This window comes from Rhipicephalus microplus, chromosome 1, assembly GCF_043290135.1.
Source record: "Rhipicephalus microplus isolate Deutch F79 chromosome 1, USDA_Rmic, whole genome shotgun sequence".
NCBI classification, from domain to species: domain Eukaryota; kingdom Metazoa; phylum Arthropoda; class Arachnida; order Ixodida; family Ixodidae; genus Rhipicephalus; species Rhipicephalus microplus.
The window spans coordinates 93,961,480-93,976,158 of NC_134700.1; the positions used below are offsets into that span (position 1 = coordinate 93,961,480).

General features: G+C 44.3%; 1 protein-coding gene across 2 annotated transcripts in view; it reads right to left on the minus strand.

The window, feature by feature from the left end:
• Positions 1–6,785: 6,785 nt before the first annotated feature.
• The window catches only part of LOC119178492 (male-specific histamine-binding salivary protein), a 32,981-nt gene continuing 25,087 nt past the window's right edge, over positions 6,786–14,679 (minus strand). For both annotated transcript variants that reach the window (XM_037429699.2, XM_037429698.2), the window contains exons 4-6: positions 10,855–10,937; positions 7,046–7,129; positions 6,786–6,930 (exon numbers count right to left, since the gene is read on the minus strand). In XM_037429699.2, coding sequence (XP_037285596.2) covers positions 6,803–6,930; positions 7,046–7,129; positions 10,855–10,937 — 295 coding nt within the window. In that variant the 3' untranslated portion in view covers positions 6,786–6,802. The remainder of the gene's footprint in view (positions 6,931–7,045; positions 7,130–10,854; positions 10,938–14,679) is intronic.

Sequence of the window (14,679 nt, forward strand, 5' to 3'; positions counted from 1 at the left end):
TGCAACACCGCGAGAGAGTAGGAGCGTCAATACTTGTTCAGCGATTCCTTCTCCAGTATTCTGCTCGCTGCACGTGACTGAAACAAGGCGGCACGATAACGGAGGTACGGTCACATCGTCAATGACTCGTAGGGATTTTCGGTGTAGCGCTGCGCTTTGATCCGCTGAAAAGGTCAGTACACCGTCCGGAATATTGATGATGGCACCATATTCACGCAAGAAATCCATCCCCAAGATTGCCTGCTTGCAACACTCAGAAAGGATAACAAAAGTTGCGACGAAGGATGCATCCCCTATCTTCATTCTTGCGGTGCACTTTCCGGTAGGTGTGAGTAGCTGCCCTCCAGCTCCTCTAATTTGCGGTCCTGTCCATTCCATTCTAACCTTCCTGAGCGTGTCTGCCAGACTTTCACTCATTATTGAGAAGTCCGCGCCAGTGTCGACCAATGCCATGACGTCATGTCCGTCAATCGTAATTGCAACTTCGGCAGTAACAACCCCATCTTTCGTCGATTCATTGAAAATGTGTCTCTCTTCGCTCGGCAGTAATGGGGGATTTTCAGCACTTCGACGATTCGCAACCTTCCCCCCTGAGGTCGCTGCTTTTAGTTTCCCCGGCGTGGACTAGGAGATCTCCCTCTTGGCATGTCAGTGGTGCTCCGTCTAGAAGATGGAGAATAACGCCCAGGAGAGGGTGAGCGTGACCGAAACCCAGGAGGAACATCCCGCGGGGTCATGACATTCGTGTCGACGTCAGGTGTTCCGTTGAAATGGCGGCGAGGAACCGTAGAAGGAAACCCTTGGTACCCTGCGGCGCGATACGGGCAATACCGAACGATGTGGCCTGCTTCCCCACAGTGAAAGCAAAGGGGCCTATGATCAGGGGTACGCCAGATGTCAGTTTTGCGAAGTGGTGGCCGCCTCGGCATCGAAGTTTCTCTGTAGTACCAAGGCGCTGTCTGCGGATGTTGCTGGTGGTACTGATGTGGTGTAGGCACGTTCGATGGCTGTCGGCGGACTACGTCTGCATAGCTTGCCCTGGGAGTGCTCGTGTTCGGCTCAGGAAGCGAGAGCGCTTGCCTGATCTCCTGGCGTACAACTTCCGTTACTGAGGCGATCGCGCAGTCGTTTGGTTTGGCGACGAGTTTCTTGACCTCTTCTTGTACGATTTCTCGTATTAGTTGGCGCAAAGAACCTTCGTCGGGTGTTGTTGCTGTGGTAGAGGCTGCCACGCTGATCGGTGCACTGTGGGTTGGGCGGTCATACTGGCGATAACGTAGATGCAGTGCGCGTTCGATAGATGTCGCCTCCTTGGAGAATTCATCCACACTTGTAGGCGGGTTTCGTACGAGACCAGCGAACAGCTGCTCCTTAATGCCCCGCATGAGGTGGCTAACCTTTTTGGCTTCGGGCATATTAGGATCTGCTCGACGAAATAGCCGCGCCATGTCCTCAACAAACATCGTAACGGATTCATTCGGTTTCTGAATCCGTGACTCGAGGAGACGCTGTGCGATTTCTCGTCTTTCAGTGCTCGCGAACGTGTCGAGGAACTTCTGCCGGAACTCGTCCCAAGACGACCACACGCGATTTGTGAACCATGTTCGGGCTCCGTCTTGAAGCGGAAAATAAACGTAGCCCAATTTTTGTGTGGTGTTCCAACCGTTAACATTCGCTGTGTGCTCGAATTCCTCGAGCCAGTCATGTGCATCCTCATATGCGTTTCCGTGGAAGTCAACCGGAAGTCGAGGATTCAAAACAGTCACCTGTGTCGTGCTTGGGCTGGTCATGTTGGGGCCAGTGGTTCCAGGCGCCGTCATGCTTTCTGGCACAGTCACGCTTTCCGGCAATGGACCAAACTCCGGGCTGAGGCCTAACAGGCGCCGGCTGCTTCGGTGAACGGGGGTGTCGATGCGCGGAAGTCTTTCTTGACCAGATGCGGGGCTGTTGTCAGGCGTCCCGAACATGTACCCAGCTCCTCCACCAGTGTCACAATGCAGAAACACCAGCAGTCGAATCCAGGAAACTCACTTTAATTGTACCAGAACGCTGGCAAACTGATCGGAAGAGAACCTCGTCTTCTTCTCTCGCTGCGCGTGTTCTTCGTTGTTCTCTTGGCGCCGCTTATTCAATGTGGCAATATGATGTTTCTGTGACTGCTATACGACATGCTAAGGAACAAAAAAATCGCAAAATTAGCTCTCATCATTCAAGCTTAGATTAAAATTTTTACAGAAGTGTTAAGTTTTGGGCTTTCTTCATTTCAGGCGGCAAGCTGTTCCATATTTTTGCACCTATAAACGACAACTGACGCTCTCCATACACGTTGCTTGTGGGGGGCAGATTGAAGTTACCAGACGCAGCATTTCTAGTGGGCCGAGAAGTGTGTAGAACAAGGATGCATCGAAAGGGTTGTTGTGCCTTATTTGTTTCTATATTGGTCAATTGAGCTTCCGGAGTGCCAGTTAGATATTAAGACAATAAACTTGCAGTGCTCTCGTAATACGTATAACTAAATTCAATCCTAATTGTCGTTACAGTACCCTGCTGGTGCGATTATTGTCTACTCTGGTCAATTAGTAGAACGCGTAGTATTACTTAAAAGCAGGTGGTTTTTGGTACCTTTTCTGTGAGATTGCTTTGTTTTCGGTCCACGTACGAAGGGCCATGGCTACAACAAAGAGTCACCAACTAGCCCGACTAGCAGATCCGCTACAGTGCTTTTTTCTGGAAGTACAGCGGGAATGGCCATTAGCGTTCAGTAGCATATATGGTAGCGAGAAAACAACTTTGCACCACCAGTTCAGATTCAACATTGAGAGTAATAGGAGGGCAGGAGAGAGAGAATAGAACGCTCTTTTCACGTTGTTTTTATGGCACTCTGTACTAAAATTAAAAGCCTCCTCTATCAACAAACCCAACCATGCACCGTTCTAGATATGTGGCACCTATCTTCAGCATGGTGCCTTGCCACCGAAAAATAAATGAAGGTAAAAGTTCAAATTCACTCCTTCTTTTGTAAACATATTAACCTAAATTGAAATTAAAACAAACCACGCGTGCCACGGGAACTTTTTCGAACAGCCTAAATGAAGAAAATCCTGCCGTTCTTTCGACATATTGCACCACTTCTAGTATCTACACTATAAGCTTTTGCGGCACAGCTTGGTGGTCATTTCATAATACAATATTGCAAGAAAAACCCGATCATGAACAGATTTTCGCAGTAATCACACCATGGGATGTGACATCAGATATCCTACCACACCAAAGTTTCCTCAATTTGTTGCGCTAACAGACGGGGTGCACAAAATTTGCCTTGGAAATTATAAACGCAACGACAGTCTTTGTTGTCATACTTCACCCACTGAAGCGAACTTCAGATGTCTGTGCAGGGATCTCAAGAACAAACATAACTGTCACGCTCACCATTTCATTTATATTGTTTCTGAACACCGTGCTATTTTCAGTATAACCTATAAAATTTATCTCCAATAGCTTCCTTTTGTAGGTTTGAGCAGTGTATGTCAACTGAGGTCTGCACTTTGCTCTTTCGTTATATTATAATGGTCTATACCTTGTTAACGATGTTGCGCCGGTAAAGGTGCCAATTGGGATACGCAGGTAGGACGGGCATGAGAAGAACGAATACATTTAGATCCATTTGCAGGATTCATTTCAGTTGGGTAGTGAAGGCGTGAGCAAGTTTCTCGGCGCCACCCCATTAGATTCGAATGGTTCAAGGTAAGGGGACAACATCTGGCATGGAATTGGAAGCTGTGTTTTTTCCAGGGAGATGTTTTGTGAAGTGAATATGCTGTGCCTTAGATCTTGTTTACTTCACCTACATTATTTCTGCCCATTGTAACGATGTTGCAGAAGTATCATACAGTTCAGACTATACATGGTGTAATGTGATGCAATCTCAGAAGTTAACAGCGTGGGCACATAAACCAGGTTGTGTATGCCCATGTCCCGTCACATGACAACTGCCATTCGTGCCGGTGCCACAAAAAAGAATTGGTCTTGAAGGAAGCATTGCTAAGCTCGGACGTGCATGCCAGCACAACTTCGGGCCTTCCAGCAAGTTTAAGGAGACCCTTGGAGACAATTATGGTCTTGGAACCACGTCCGTGGAGGGTGCACAGGCCCACTAAAGGACGCCGGCCTCTTAATTCAGCTAGTTAGTTTTTTTTTCGGTAAAGATTCTGTGGAATGAGTTAAAAACTTCGTGGAATATTCCAAGTGAAATTATTTATTTATTTAATTGCGAAACCCTCAAGGTACATTTGTACATTATAGTGGGGAGGGGTGGAAATATAGATGAACAACAAAATAACTACAGCATTATGTAAACACATTAAACATGAATATAAATATAGTGATGAAGTTTTGCATGCAAGAGGTACACTTTATTAAAAGACAACTGAACTAGAGCCACAAAGAATACACTAAACAGTCAATAACACTTACGCCAATTGGTACAGTTCACGATTCTGAGTTTATTAGTGCATTCTTAATTCACGTGGGGTCGGTGATGCTTACTAATGATGCAGGTAGGTTATTCCAATCTATTGACGTCTTAGGAAGGAATGATTGTGAACATGCTAAGGTGTTGTGATGAGGTACGCTCACCTTGTACGCGTGATCATGGCGAGCAGAATGGTACGGTGCCGGGTGAATCTAAAGTGAGCGAAGGAAAGGATTGTGGTGGTAGATTTTATGAAATAATGAAATTCGCAAGTTCTTTTTGCAAATAGAGAGTAATGGAATATGGAATGTACTCTTCATTAATGATACACTAACAGAGCGATGATAATTACTTAGGAAGAAACGAACAGCGCGATTTTGTACCGATTCTATTTCGTTAAATAATGTGAATTGATGTGGATCCCAGATGGATGAGGCGTATTCCAGTTTGGGGCTGACGTAGCTTATATATAGCAGTCGTTTTAATTGTACAGGTGCAAACGAAAAATTTCTTTTCAAATATCCTGATGAGCGGTTAGCTTTTGATGTTATGTATTGTATGTGGTGCTTCCAAAAAAGGTCGTTGGTAATATGAATGCCAAGATAACGGTACGTGCTAACAGATTGAAGGGGGCAGGTATTTAGTGCAAAGGCAGGGCAGATTGTGTTAGAACGAGAAATGTGCATCGATTTACATTGGTTAATGTTGAGTTCCATGCACCATGTGAGCCACCACTTATATATGTTATTCAAGTCGGATTGAAGGGTTGCTACGTCAGAGGCATCTGTAATATTGCGATATATAACGCAGTCATCCGCGAATAAACAAATTTTTGAGGAAATGTTGTCGGGTATATCAATAATGCAGATTAAAAATAAAAGAGGACCGAGGACGGACGCTTGAGGAACAGCTGATTCGACAGGAGCCAAATCAGATGTGAAGTCATTGGCAACCACAAATTGAGAACGGGGCAAAAGAAAACTTTCTATCCATTCAAGTACTCCCGGGTCAATGTTCAGTGCGGGTAGTTTGTGTAGAAGCAATGCATGTTTAACCCTGTCAAATGCTTTTGAGAAGTCCAAAATATACAGTCTGTAAAAAAGCCGTTATCAAGATATAAAAGAGCGCTATAGATATAAAGCGTTATACAGAAGCGTTATAGATATAAGACAATAGCGGATGCAGTTACGAAGCGCAAAACCGTGTGATGTTAACTATACAAGCACCAGCCTTATTAACTTTCAGCTCACCCATGGCCAACAAATGAAGTAAACATTATGAATGAAGCAAAAAAATAGAATACTTGTCCCTCATAAACATCTCCAAATAGGTGCACCCATAAAAACTCACTTGTTCTGGTAAAAATATGTGGAAGATATATCTATGAAAAATGTACATCGAACAATCTCAAGAATTTCGTAAAATCAAAGCCCGAACAGACTCGAACCAGGGCTTGAGCTGATGGGTTCAAGTCGGTTCGATTTTTCCCTTTACGAAATTTTTAATATATTCTTAAGATCCACCTGGTCAAGCCTGGGCTCCGTCTTAAGCCCGGGCACACCGTGAAAATACTTTACTCGGCCTGGACCAGCCCACGCAGTCTGTCAGTAGGGCAGAACTCGTGCAGTGCTCTAAACAGAACACTGCTATCCTGAAGTACCCGGGTCCTATGTAGAGGCACTCGAGAGAGTTTTCCATTTGGTTGGGGATTGGTGGTTTCACTTCAATGCCCCCCTCGCCCCTTTCTTCCCGCTTTTTTTCACTGAGGTCCCCTTGATCAGAAAGAATTGCAAACAAGAGGTTCTATGGATAAGGGTGAAAGGTGCCTTTGCTTGTTTCGTTCACCTGCACGCCACATCTGATGAGACCGGATTATGTGTCATGCCGTCAAAATTCATATAGCCAGATTTTGCAGAAATACAGCTCGGGCACCTGCAGCTGAGGGTTCAAAAAGAATATCCTGATGGGTAACGTTGTAACTATTTTCCAAAGCTTAGTTTCTTTTTTTGTGAATCTAGACAAGTCGCAAACAGATTTTTTTATGCCCATAGCTTGTTTCAATTACCCGATTTCACTGATTTTAGAGGTTGGGACACTTGCTGCGCGTGTGAAAAAAACTCGTCCTTTTTGTTATATGGATTCTCAGAAAGTTTTGAGCAGCCTCTTGAGGACGTATGCTAAAATAGGAAAAAAACGCATCGTTTGTTAGTTTCTAAATTATGCAGGCAATTGTTTTAACGTAGCTGATGGACGCAGGTACAAAAAAAGCAAGACATTGTTTCACCATGTGAGCGATGAAAAATGCTTGCAACTATTCGTAAGCAAGGACATTTATTTCCCATTACAATAATCGGGGTCGTATACAACGTACTTTGACGGCCCACACAGCAAATGAAATACAAAGAAGCAAAGGGGCTCAATCTTATTCTCTTGACCTTGTTTCACCCACAGTTCGCATCCTGAAAATAAAGGAAAAATTGCGAACAAAGTTTTAGATGTTGATGCATTGTTACAGCAAACACGTGAAAAAATCATCTTCCCATTCAACTTTTATGCTTATCTATATGTTCTTACCATTTTTTCTATGTGGCACTCTCAGGATTTCACAGTTGTCGTACTCGGTGAATGCAACTGGGAACTCTACGATTTTCTTCCTGTCTGCAGACGTAATGAACAACAATAGAACCATTTGTCAATCAGGCGTCCGGTGCTCAATGAGTGCCATGGTCACAAAGTTAGTGTTCTCTGCTGCGTTGCCACGCCTTCATTATTTACATCACTTTTTTTTGTATTTAGAAATTTCATGCAGTCAAGCATTAGGTCCCGCATTCAGAAGAAGGTCTTATGCTAAAATTTTTCATAACAGCATTGTCACGAGGCCGTTTAACGGGCATGCACTCGTGTAGGTTCGTGTAAAAGCAAAAACCACCGACGACATAACCATCATCGGGAAATGAGCTGACGAGACCATTTGCTCCCACACAAATCCCCAACACTCAATATATTTAGAAACCCCTTAAAGACAAATAGCAGACAAAGAACACAGCATACATAACTACAAATAGGTTGGCAAAAAGACCAAACGGCTAAAGACGTGAACAGTGCATTACATAAATGTTCAGTTCAAAATAAACTTTGTCACGACATAGATGGAAGAGGTGCTTGAAGCGAAAGCTGTGCTACCAATGCATGGACGCACTCACGTAAACGACGACAGCGGGGATGCGGGGCTTGCAACTGATGTGACCGAGTAATGGTGAAGACGCACTTGTGCAGTAGGGAAAGAATGGTGATTAGCTTGAGACGCTCACGTGGTTGACTGGCACGGCAGGAAGCGTCGGGCTGGTCGAAGTCAGTGACCTTTCGGCGTTCGGCAACCGCAGCTCGCACACGAAGCCGGAGACGTTTCTTGGCCAACGCCAGAAGACCAGAACAAGCCTGGCCCACGTCAGGTGACGAGAAGAAGTTTAGTGTCCAGATGGGAGCCCGCTGGGACCTCGATGCAGGAGCTCTGCTGGCCGCCACTCCCGCGCCCTGGCCACCTTCTTCACTCTGTCCCGACTCGGCCACGTCTGCCTGGCTTTAAGACTGAGTCCTGCAGGCTCGGGTCTGACGCCCGATGGCCCATCTTCAGCGCCCGGTCTGGTGACGACCTTCCGCTTGCCCCGTCTTCTTGAACTCCCCTTGATCTGCTCTGCTCAGGCTTCTGCTGCCGCTCTGGCCCACTTGTCTCGTCCCGATTGGAGATTCTGTACTTTCGTGGTACCCAGCCATTGGGCCTTGAAATCTCCGTGGAAGGACCTCATTGAAGCAAAATTTTCACGCCCACACGTGCCACAACCGAGCGTTATCTTCATCTTCTTCTGGCTGATGGAGTGGCGCACTTTTTAAACGCGCGCAATCACATCACAAGCATATTTCAGCCTATCATGCTGCGCGACATGTTCCGTGAATGAAGCAAGTTATAGAGAAATTTTCACCGGCGGTTCCGGTAAGGACTCATGTGAACTATGAGGGAAATTTCTCGTTTCTTAAAGGCCAACTCTGTTTCAAGTTCGGACCTTCCGTAATTATGACAATGTCATACTTTTTAATATTTGTGAAGTAGTAAAACGCCCAGTACGGCATTCTTTATATTTCTACATATAATTGAGGTACCCGCTGTACGTCTGTAAGCTGTTAAATCCCTTCGTTGGTTTCGCATGTGGCTGATGACCATGAAGAATTATGTCTGAGCACTTTGCAGTGGGCGGAAAGTGTTAAGCCACACGCTAGTTGTGCACCTGGCGTTTAACTCTTCTGACCCCGTATTACATACCCGAACGCATTGGTTTGGCCGAAATGACGCCTGTGTAGGTTTTTTTTTGCGAATTTGTTCCAAGCACCAGCTTTCAGCACTTATCTGTATCTTCGTGAACGTAAACTGCAAACAGTGCAAAAAGCGAAAAAATGTTCATAATTGTTTAATTGGGTATTGTGATGCTTTTGGGGTGACCTAGAGCGAGCAGGGAGAAAGGACTTTAATTTCAGCCCTGGAACCCATGGGTGCCTTGAAGTACAAACGACGATACACTATTACCCGACTTTATTTTTATTCTTGGTCTGTATAGTATCTCGACTACAAGACAGATCGATACAAACGCTGAACCTCCACGAAAAACAAAAACACCTTGCTGGAGCAAGCCATTCAAATACGAAAAATATATGAATGTTCTGACACTCTATACTTGATTCCTGCATTTGACTTGTATTTAAATAAGCCAGTTTATTCCTTTTCAACTATAACTCTTAGTGGAATGGTTTTCTTTTTGGTAAGAAATAGAGACAAAAAGCCTCAAGCACCAGCAAGGCTCTGTGGAAGAACACTCGACTACAACGCAGAGGACGCGAGTTCAAACACCATTAGATGCCCAGTGGTTACTTCTTGGTTTTATTTTTATCAGCTGTATAGGTTACGCCATCGACGTCAACAGCGGTGGCGACGCAGCTGAATACTGCAAAGAGCGCTTAAAAACTGGGATTTTAAATTAACGCAGGTGGCGCCAAGTCCTGCAAAGCTGTTCGACAGCGAAGCTTTGAGGTACATCGCGGCTTCTTTTAATAACTATCTGTACGGCACCCTTGGGTATTCACTGAGCACGTGCTCGTTTCGGATTAAGATAACTGTCTATATACGGCACGTGGAAAACCACGAACACACAGCTATGATGTAAAGCGCACTTACGAAAGAGAACTTTTGTGTATTGGTTCCCAGGAGAGCAACCGCATAGCTCACAATGCAAAGCGATGAGGCTTCAGTTTGATTGCGCACATTAAAATTGTGCTTAAGAAGTTGTTGGGTGAGTTGGTAATTACATAACTTGAATATTTTAGTATTAAAAAGACTAGTACATGTCAGGAACCGACGACAGACAGCGGCTGTCTGTCAACAGTTTTTTTTTTAATGGGTTCATCTTCTGTAGGGCTAACATCAATATGGCATGAAAAAAATGCTGCTTTACACTCCCACAAAGTATCTAGAAGTATAAGCAGCGTACTGGCGACTATAGCCTAGGTGAATGCTGTTAACCCCATTACAGTGCATCCAGCAAACATTCAGTGCCACAACAAGGATCTAATAAGCAACAATGAGCCGACTTCCCTAAGTTGCGATTGGGCAATGGCGCACTAAATTTTTTTGTTATTGTAACACTCCAAACGTGTACATTAAGGCTGCACTTATTTACTGGCACATTTTCAACCAATTGTTTCAATAAATATTTGTATGAAAAAACAAACGCCCGAAGATTCTGATATACGTTATGTTATTTGGCGGAAAGATGCTTGCATTGATGTGTACAAGCGAAACAAAAGCACATGGGCCCTGTTTAGCATGCTCAGTTACGTCCTTTCATATTGAACAAACTTTTTCCGATTCTCGGGTGCAATGAAACTATTCCCTATCACTTAAATTACGAACCCATCGAAACTCGGTGTTGCAAATGTATTTCTTCGAATGTACCAATGTCACTGTGGAAGCATGTTTCTCCAAAGTCAGTTGTGCGAAAGCACAAGCAGAATGTTACGGAACGGCGACTGCGTAACTTGCACTAACAGCACTTCAAACGCACGACATTTGGATTATTCTTAAAAGAACTCGTCTTGCCGTACAATCTATTTTTCACTAACGCTTGCTTCCCCCTTGATGTAGGTGCATCTTAATGCTTGATGAGCATAACTTAAACATTTCACAAAGTTTTCAACGCGCAAGTCTTACGTCCTTCTCATTCGTTATACAACCTTATTTTTAACCCTGTGCTGAAAGTGCTCTTCTTGAACTAGCAGCAAGACATGTGTCCCCACCTTAGTAACAAGAACGGAGTTTTCACTCTTCTGCAACTTACCAAGTGTGAGTGATGACTGGATCACGTTTGGAACAGGGTAGCCTTTCGAAGCTCGTACCCAGGCATAAGCCGTTTGGTTGCTCCTGGTTAAAAAATGCATTTATTATGTGTTTCAAACAAGGCATATTTTTCTCATTTTCTTGAAGGGCTAATTGAGGACCTAGAAGTGCTCTTTTGAAATTTGATCGCTATTAGCGAGAATCATAAGCTTCGTGAGACACCCGTACCTGAATCAAACATGGTGGGTGCGTTTACTAACTGCGTTATTACATTCGCTGGACGTTTTCAATATCAATAACAATATTTGCCAACTTTATGTGGCGTCACTCGAAATATCTAGTGTGAGAAAATCATTCTCGAATTTTTCGAATGACGTCCCGTATACTCATCATGAACAGTAGAAAGAATGCTTTTGAAAACTATAAAACAAATCCGTAAACATAGGTTATGTGCTTTATGCACATAACCTATGTAAACATAGGTTATGTGCATAACATATGTTATGTGCTTTCTCGGTTGCAACCTTTCGACAAGCAAACTTGTCTTCCTCAAGGCTAGAACACAACTGCACTGTTCTGGCTATGAGGAAGACAAAACTGCCTGTCGAAACAACGCCTGTTTATGAATTTTTCAACGGAAGCTTTCATTGTCCATTTCCCATGGTCTTTTTTTTGCAAACTATACATACTCATAAAGAACACTTGTTTTCGCGTGCTTTTGGTGATTTCGGGCTATTTTATGGTACCGTGAAATAACTTTAAAATATGCTCTTATGTCTTGCTGCTTTTTATTCAAATGCTGCGTTTCTGGTGGGACTGAAATCAAGTTGGCAAGAAGCTTCCACCTTCTTTTATTTTTTCGCTCATTCCAACCTTCCGAAGATGAAGTGAACACGCTTATTTATTCTAAGATACGTAGAATCTGTCGACATTATTGTGGTATTGATTATAAGAACACTTGAAGCGTATGTTAGCCGTCACTGCCATGTTCCATATCGAGCATAAACGGTCACCATTTCAAACGTTTCGTTTGCAAGTGAACGCCCAGTACCACACTGCGGAGCGATGCGGCCTAAGCACAGATGAAGAAGACCCATCATGTGCGCAGCGCAAAATGTGCGACTAGATAAGAGCCGGAAAGATACTGCTTGCGGTTGGCAGAAAAATTCTTCTTTGACCCCTCAGGCCAAATTCAAATTTCACCGCAGACTACGTTTGCCTCCAGGTGTGTTGGCCCTTTATCACGAAAAAAAAATTGAGTGGTTACCAAGAAAGAAAAATTAACAAGAAAAAAAAGAGGTCACAGTTTCGGCACAAAGCCGAGGCAATGATTGCGATAGCAACACGAGGGACTGTTACACGAAGTATGCGTGGGACATTTAGGATCTACACTAAATGTTGTGAACGCGATGGAATGTGCGTTGAGCTGCAGCGTTCCTCATTATACGTTTTTCCTGTGTCTGGGCGAGTACGCGTACCCGCCCTGCTTCATCGCGACTAGCATACAGTTGGATCGCTTGCGCAGGCGTTCGTACGACATGCAGTGGCATCGTGATCGCACTACATACAGTCTGTTCACCGGCGTTTGTCCGGCGTTTCTTTCCTTGGCGTCAGGCGAAGTCGACGGTACCCGTGACGGTAGCGAAAACTACAGTTCCTATGCACTTCACCAAAACCACCCCCTAAAATTGTCCCAGACATAGCAGTGTGGCTGGATGGTGGGAGAAGCTTGCTTGCTCGCTTGTTCCTGGATATATTACTCCCACACACGTCGGGAGACTTTAAGGGCGAAGCTCCTTAAGCCGTGGGCCGTGCGTCTACAATGTACGTAATAGCAGCAGCAGCAGCAGTTATTAGTAGTAGTAGCAGTAGTAGCAGTAGTAGTAGTAGTAGTAGTAGTAGTAGTAGTAGTAGTAGTAGTAGTAGTAGTAGGTACCCACCTCCTCGGCCACACTTGAGGAGTGGCATGCGTGCACACCATTGAGCTAAGGAGGAAACCCGTGCACGTTATTTATAAATAAATTAAGAGTTCTTTCCGATGAAATAACTTACAGAGACAAGTATCAGTGGCTTAATCTCTAAATATATTTGCCTTGAGTGTGATACTTATTAAAAAAACTAGTAACAGAAGGACGCACTTTGAACGCTATCTGACCAGAAAAGGTTGCCACGTTACACTCGCTCGGCGTAACCTCCTTGGCTTCAGAAAAGTTTAGCGAGGTTGGGCCGCCTTGCCATGAACTAGCGGCGGTGAAAGGTGGCAACGATACACGAAGTGCAGGTCGCAATAGAGTGTGCGCGTGCTGCTCCTCTAGTCCGGCCGTTTCACCTCTAGTTTAGTCCTAGCAATGTCCGCTGGATGGCGGTACTTCTATATGATTAATGTATGATGAAAAGATGCGAGATGACGGTACTTGGAGAGTTCACTAGATGGACGGACGACGCATGTACGGACAGACAGACAAGCACGCGGAAAAATGGATGGACGGACAGACAGACAGCTGGACGGACGGACGTAGGGACAGACGCACAGACAAATGGATGGACGGACGCATGGACAGATGAAGTCACGATCGGACGGAAACAGGTACGGACACACAACGGACACACGCATGAACGGACGGACGTAAGCAAGAAAGAATGGACTGACGGACGCTTCGCCCCACTCATCATCATTCACTCCGTAGATATGCTGTGAGTTTTTTTTTTGTGAAACTGAAGGTTATTATAAATAAAATATTTAATTTTGGGAAGATTTAATTTTGAATTTTGTGTTTCTTCTTGCAATATCAATAAACAAGTAAACCAATGACACAGAAACATTTCCGTGAAAATAGTTGGCTCATGTGGTAATATATATATATATATATATATATATATATATATATATATATATATATATATATATATATATATATATATATATATATATATATATATATATATGTATATACATATATATATATATGTATATATATATATATATATATATATATGTGTGTGTGTGTGTGTGTGTGTGTGTGTGTGTGTGTGTGTGTGTGTGTGTGTGTGTGTGTGTGTGTGTGTGTGTGTGTGTGTGTGTGTGTGTGTGTGTGTGTGTGTGTGTGTGTGTGTGTGTGTGTGTGTGTGTGTGTGTGTGTGTGTGACGTATGAAGCGATGGTTGGTAGAGGCAGATGAGGAAGAAGTGCAGAGTAGAATAAACATGGCGTATGAGCCAGGCCACGTCTCCCATTCATTATAGCGTCACACGAGTCAACAGGATGGAGACCTGCCTGCCCCTTCATCAGTCACTCATCATCCACGCAGTTCCCCAGAAGACACCCTGACCATACATTGACTACCGAATCATCGCCTAGAAGAACAACGACCAGCCCCATGACAGAACCATCGGCTGACCTCGACCTCCCCAAGTACACCGGATCAGCGGACGACGGACCCGTACAGGACTGGTTCAACCTATTCGAGGTCCTCGCCGCCGCTGCATCCTGGTCGGAACGGGAGATGATCATTAATTTTACTGACTACATCTCAGGTGAGGCATTCAAATTTTACCTCACCCACATCTTCGAGAACGATGAGTCTTGGAAAAAGATCAAAGAAGAAATGATCACCCGTTTCGAAGAATACTATGAAGACCTGTCTATACCTCATCAGCGGAAGACTTTTCAACTCGCCCATCAGAGTTACGCGAAGTCTTCACGCCGTAAGCCTATTTCCCAAACGAGACCTCAGAGAAAATATACCACCATTGTACCATCATATGACCATTTCGGCAAAAGACTAAACCTAAAGCCGGCTTTCCCAAGAACTATTAAATCAGCATTT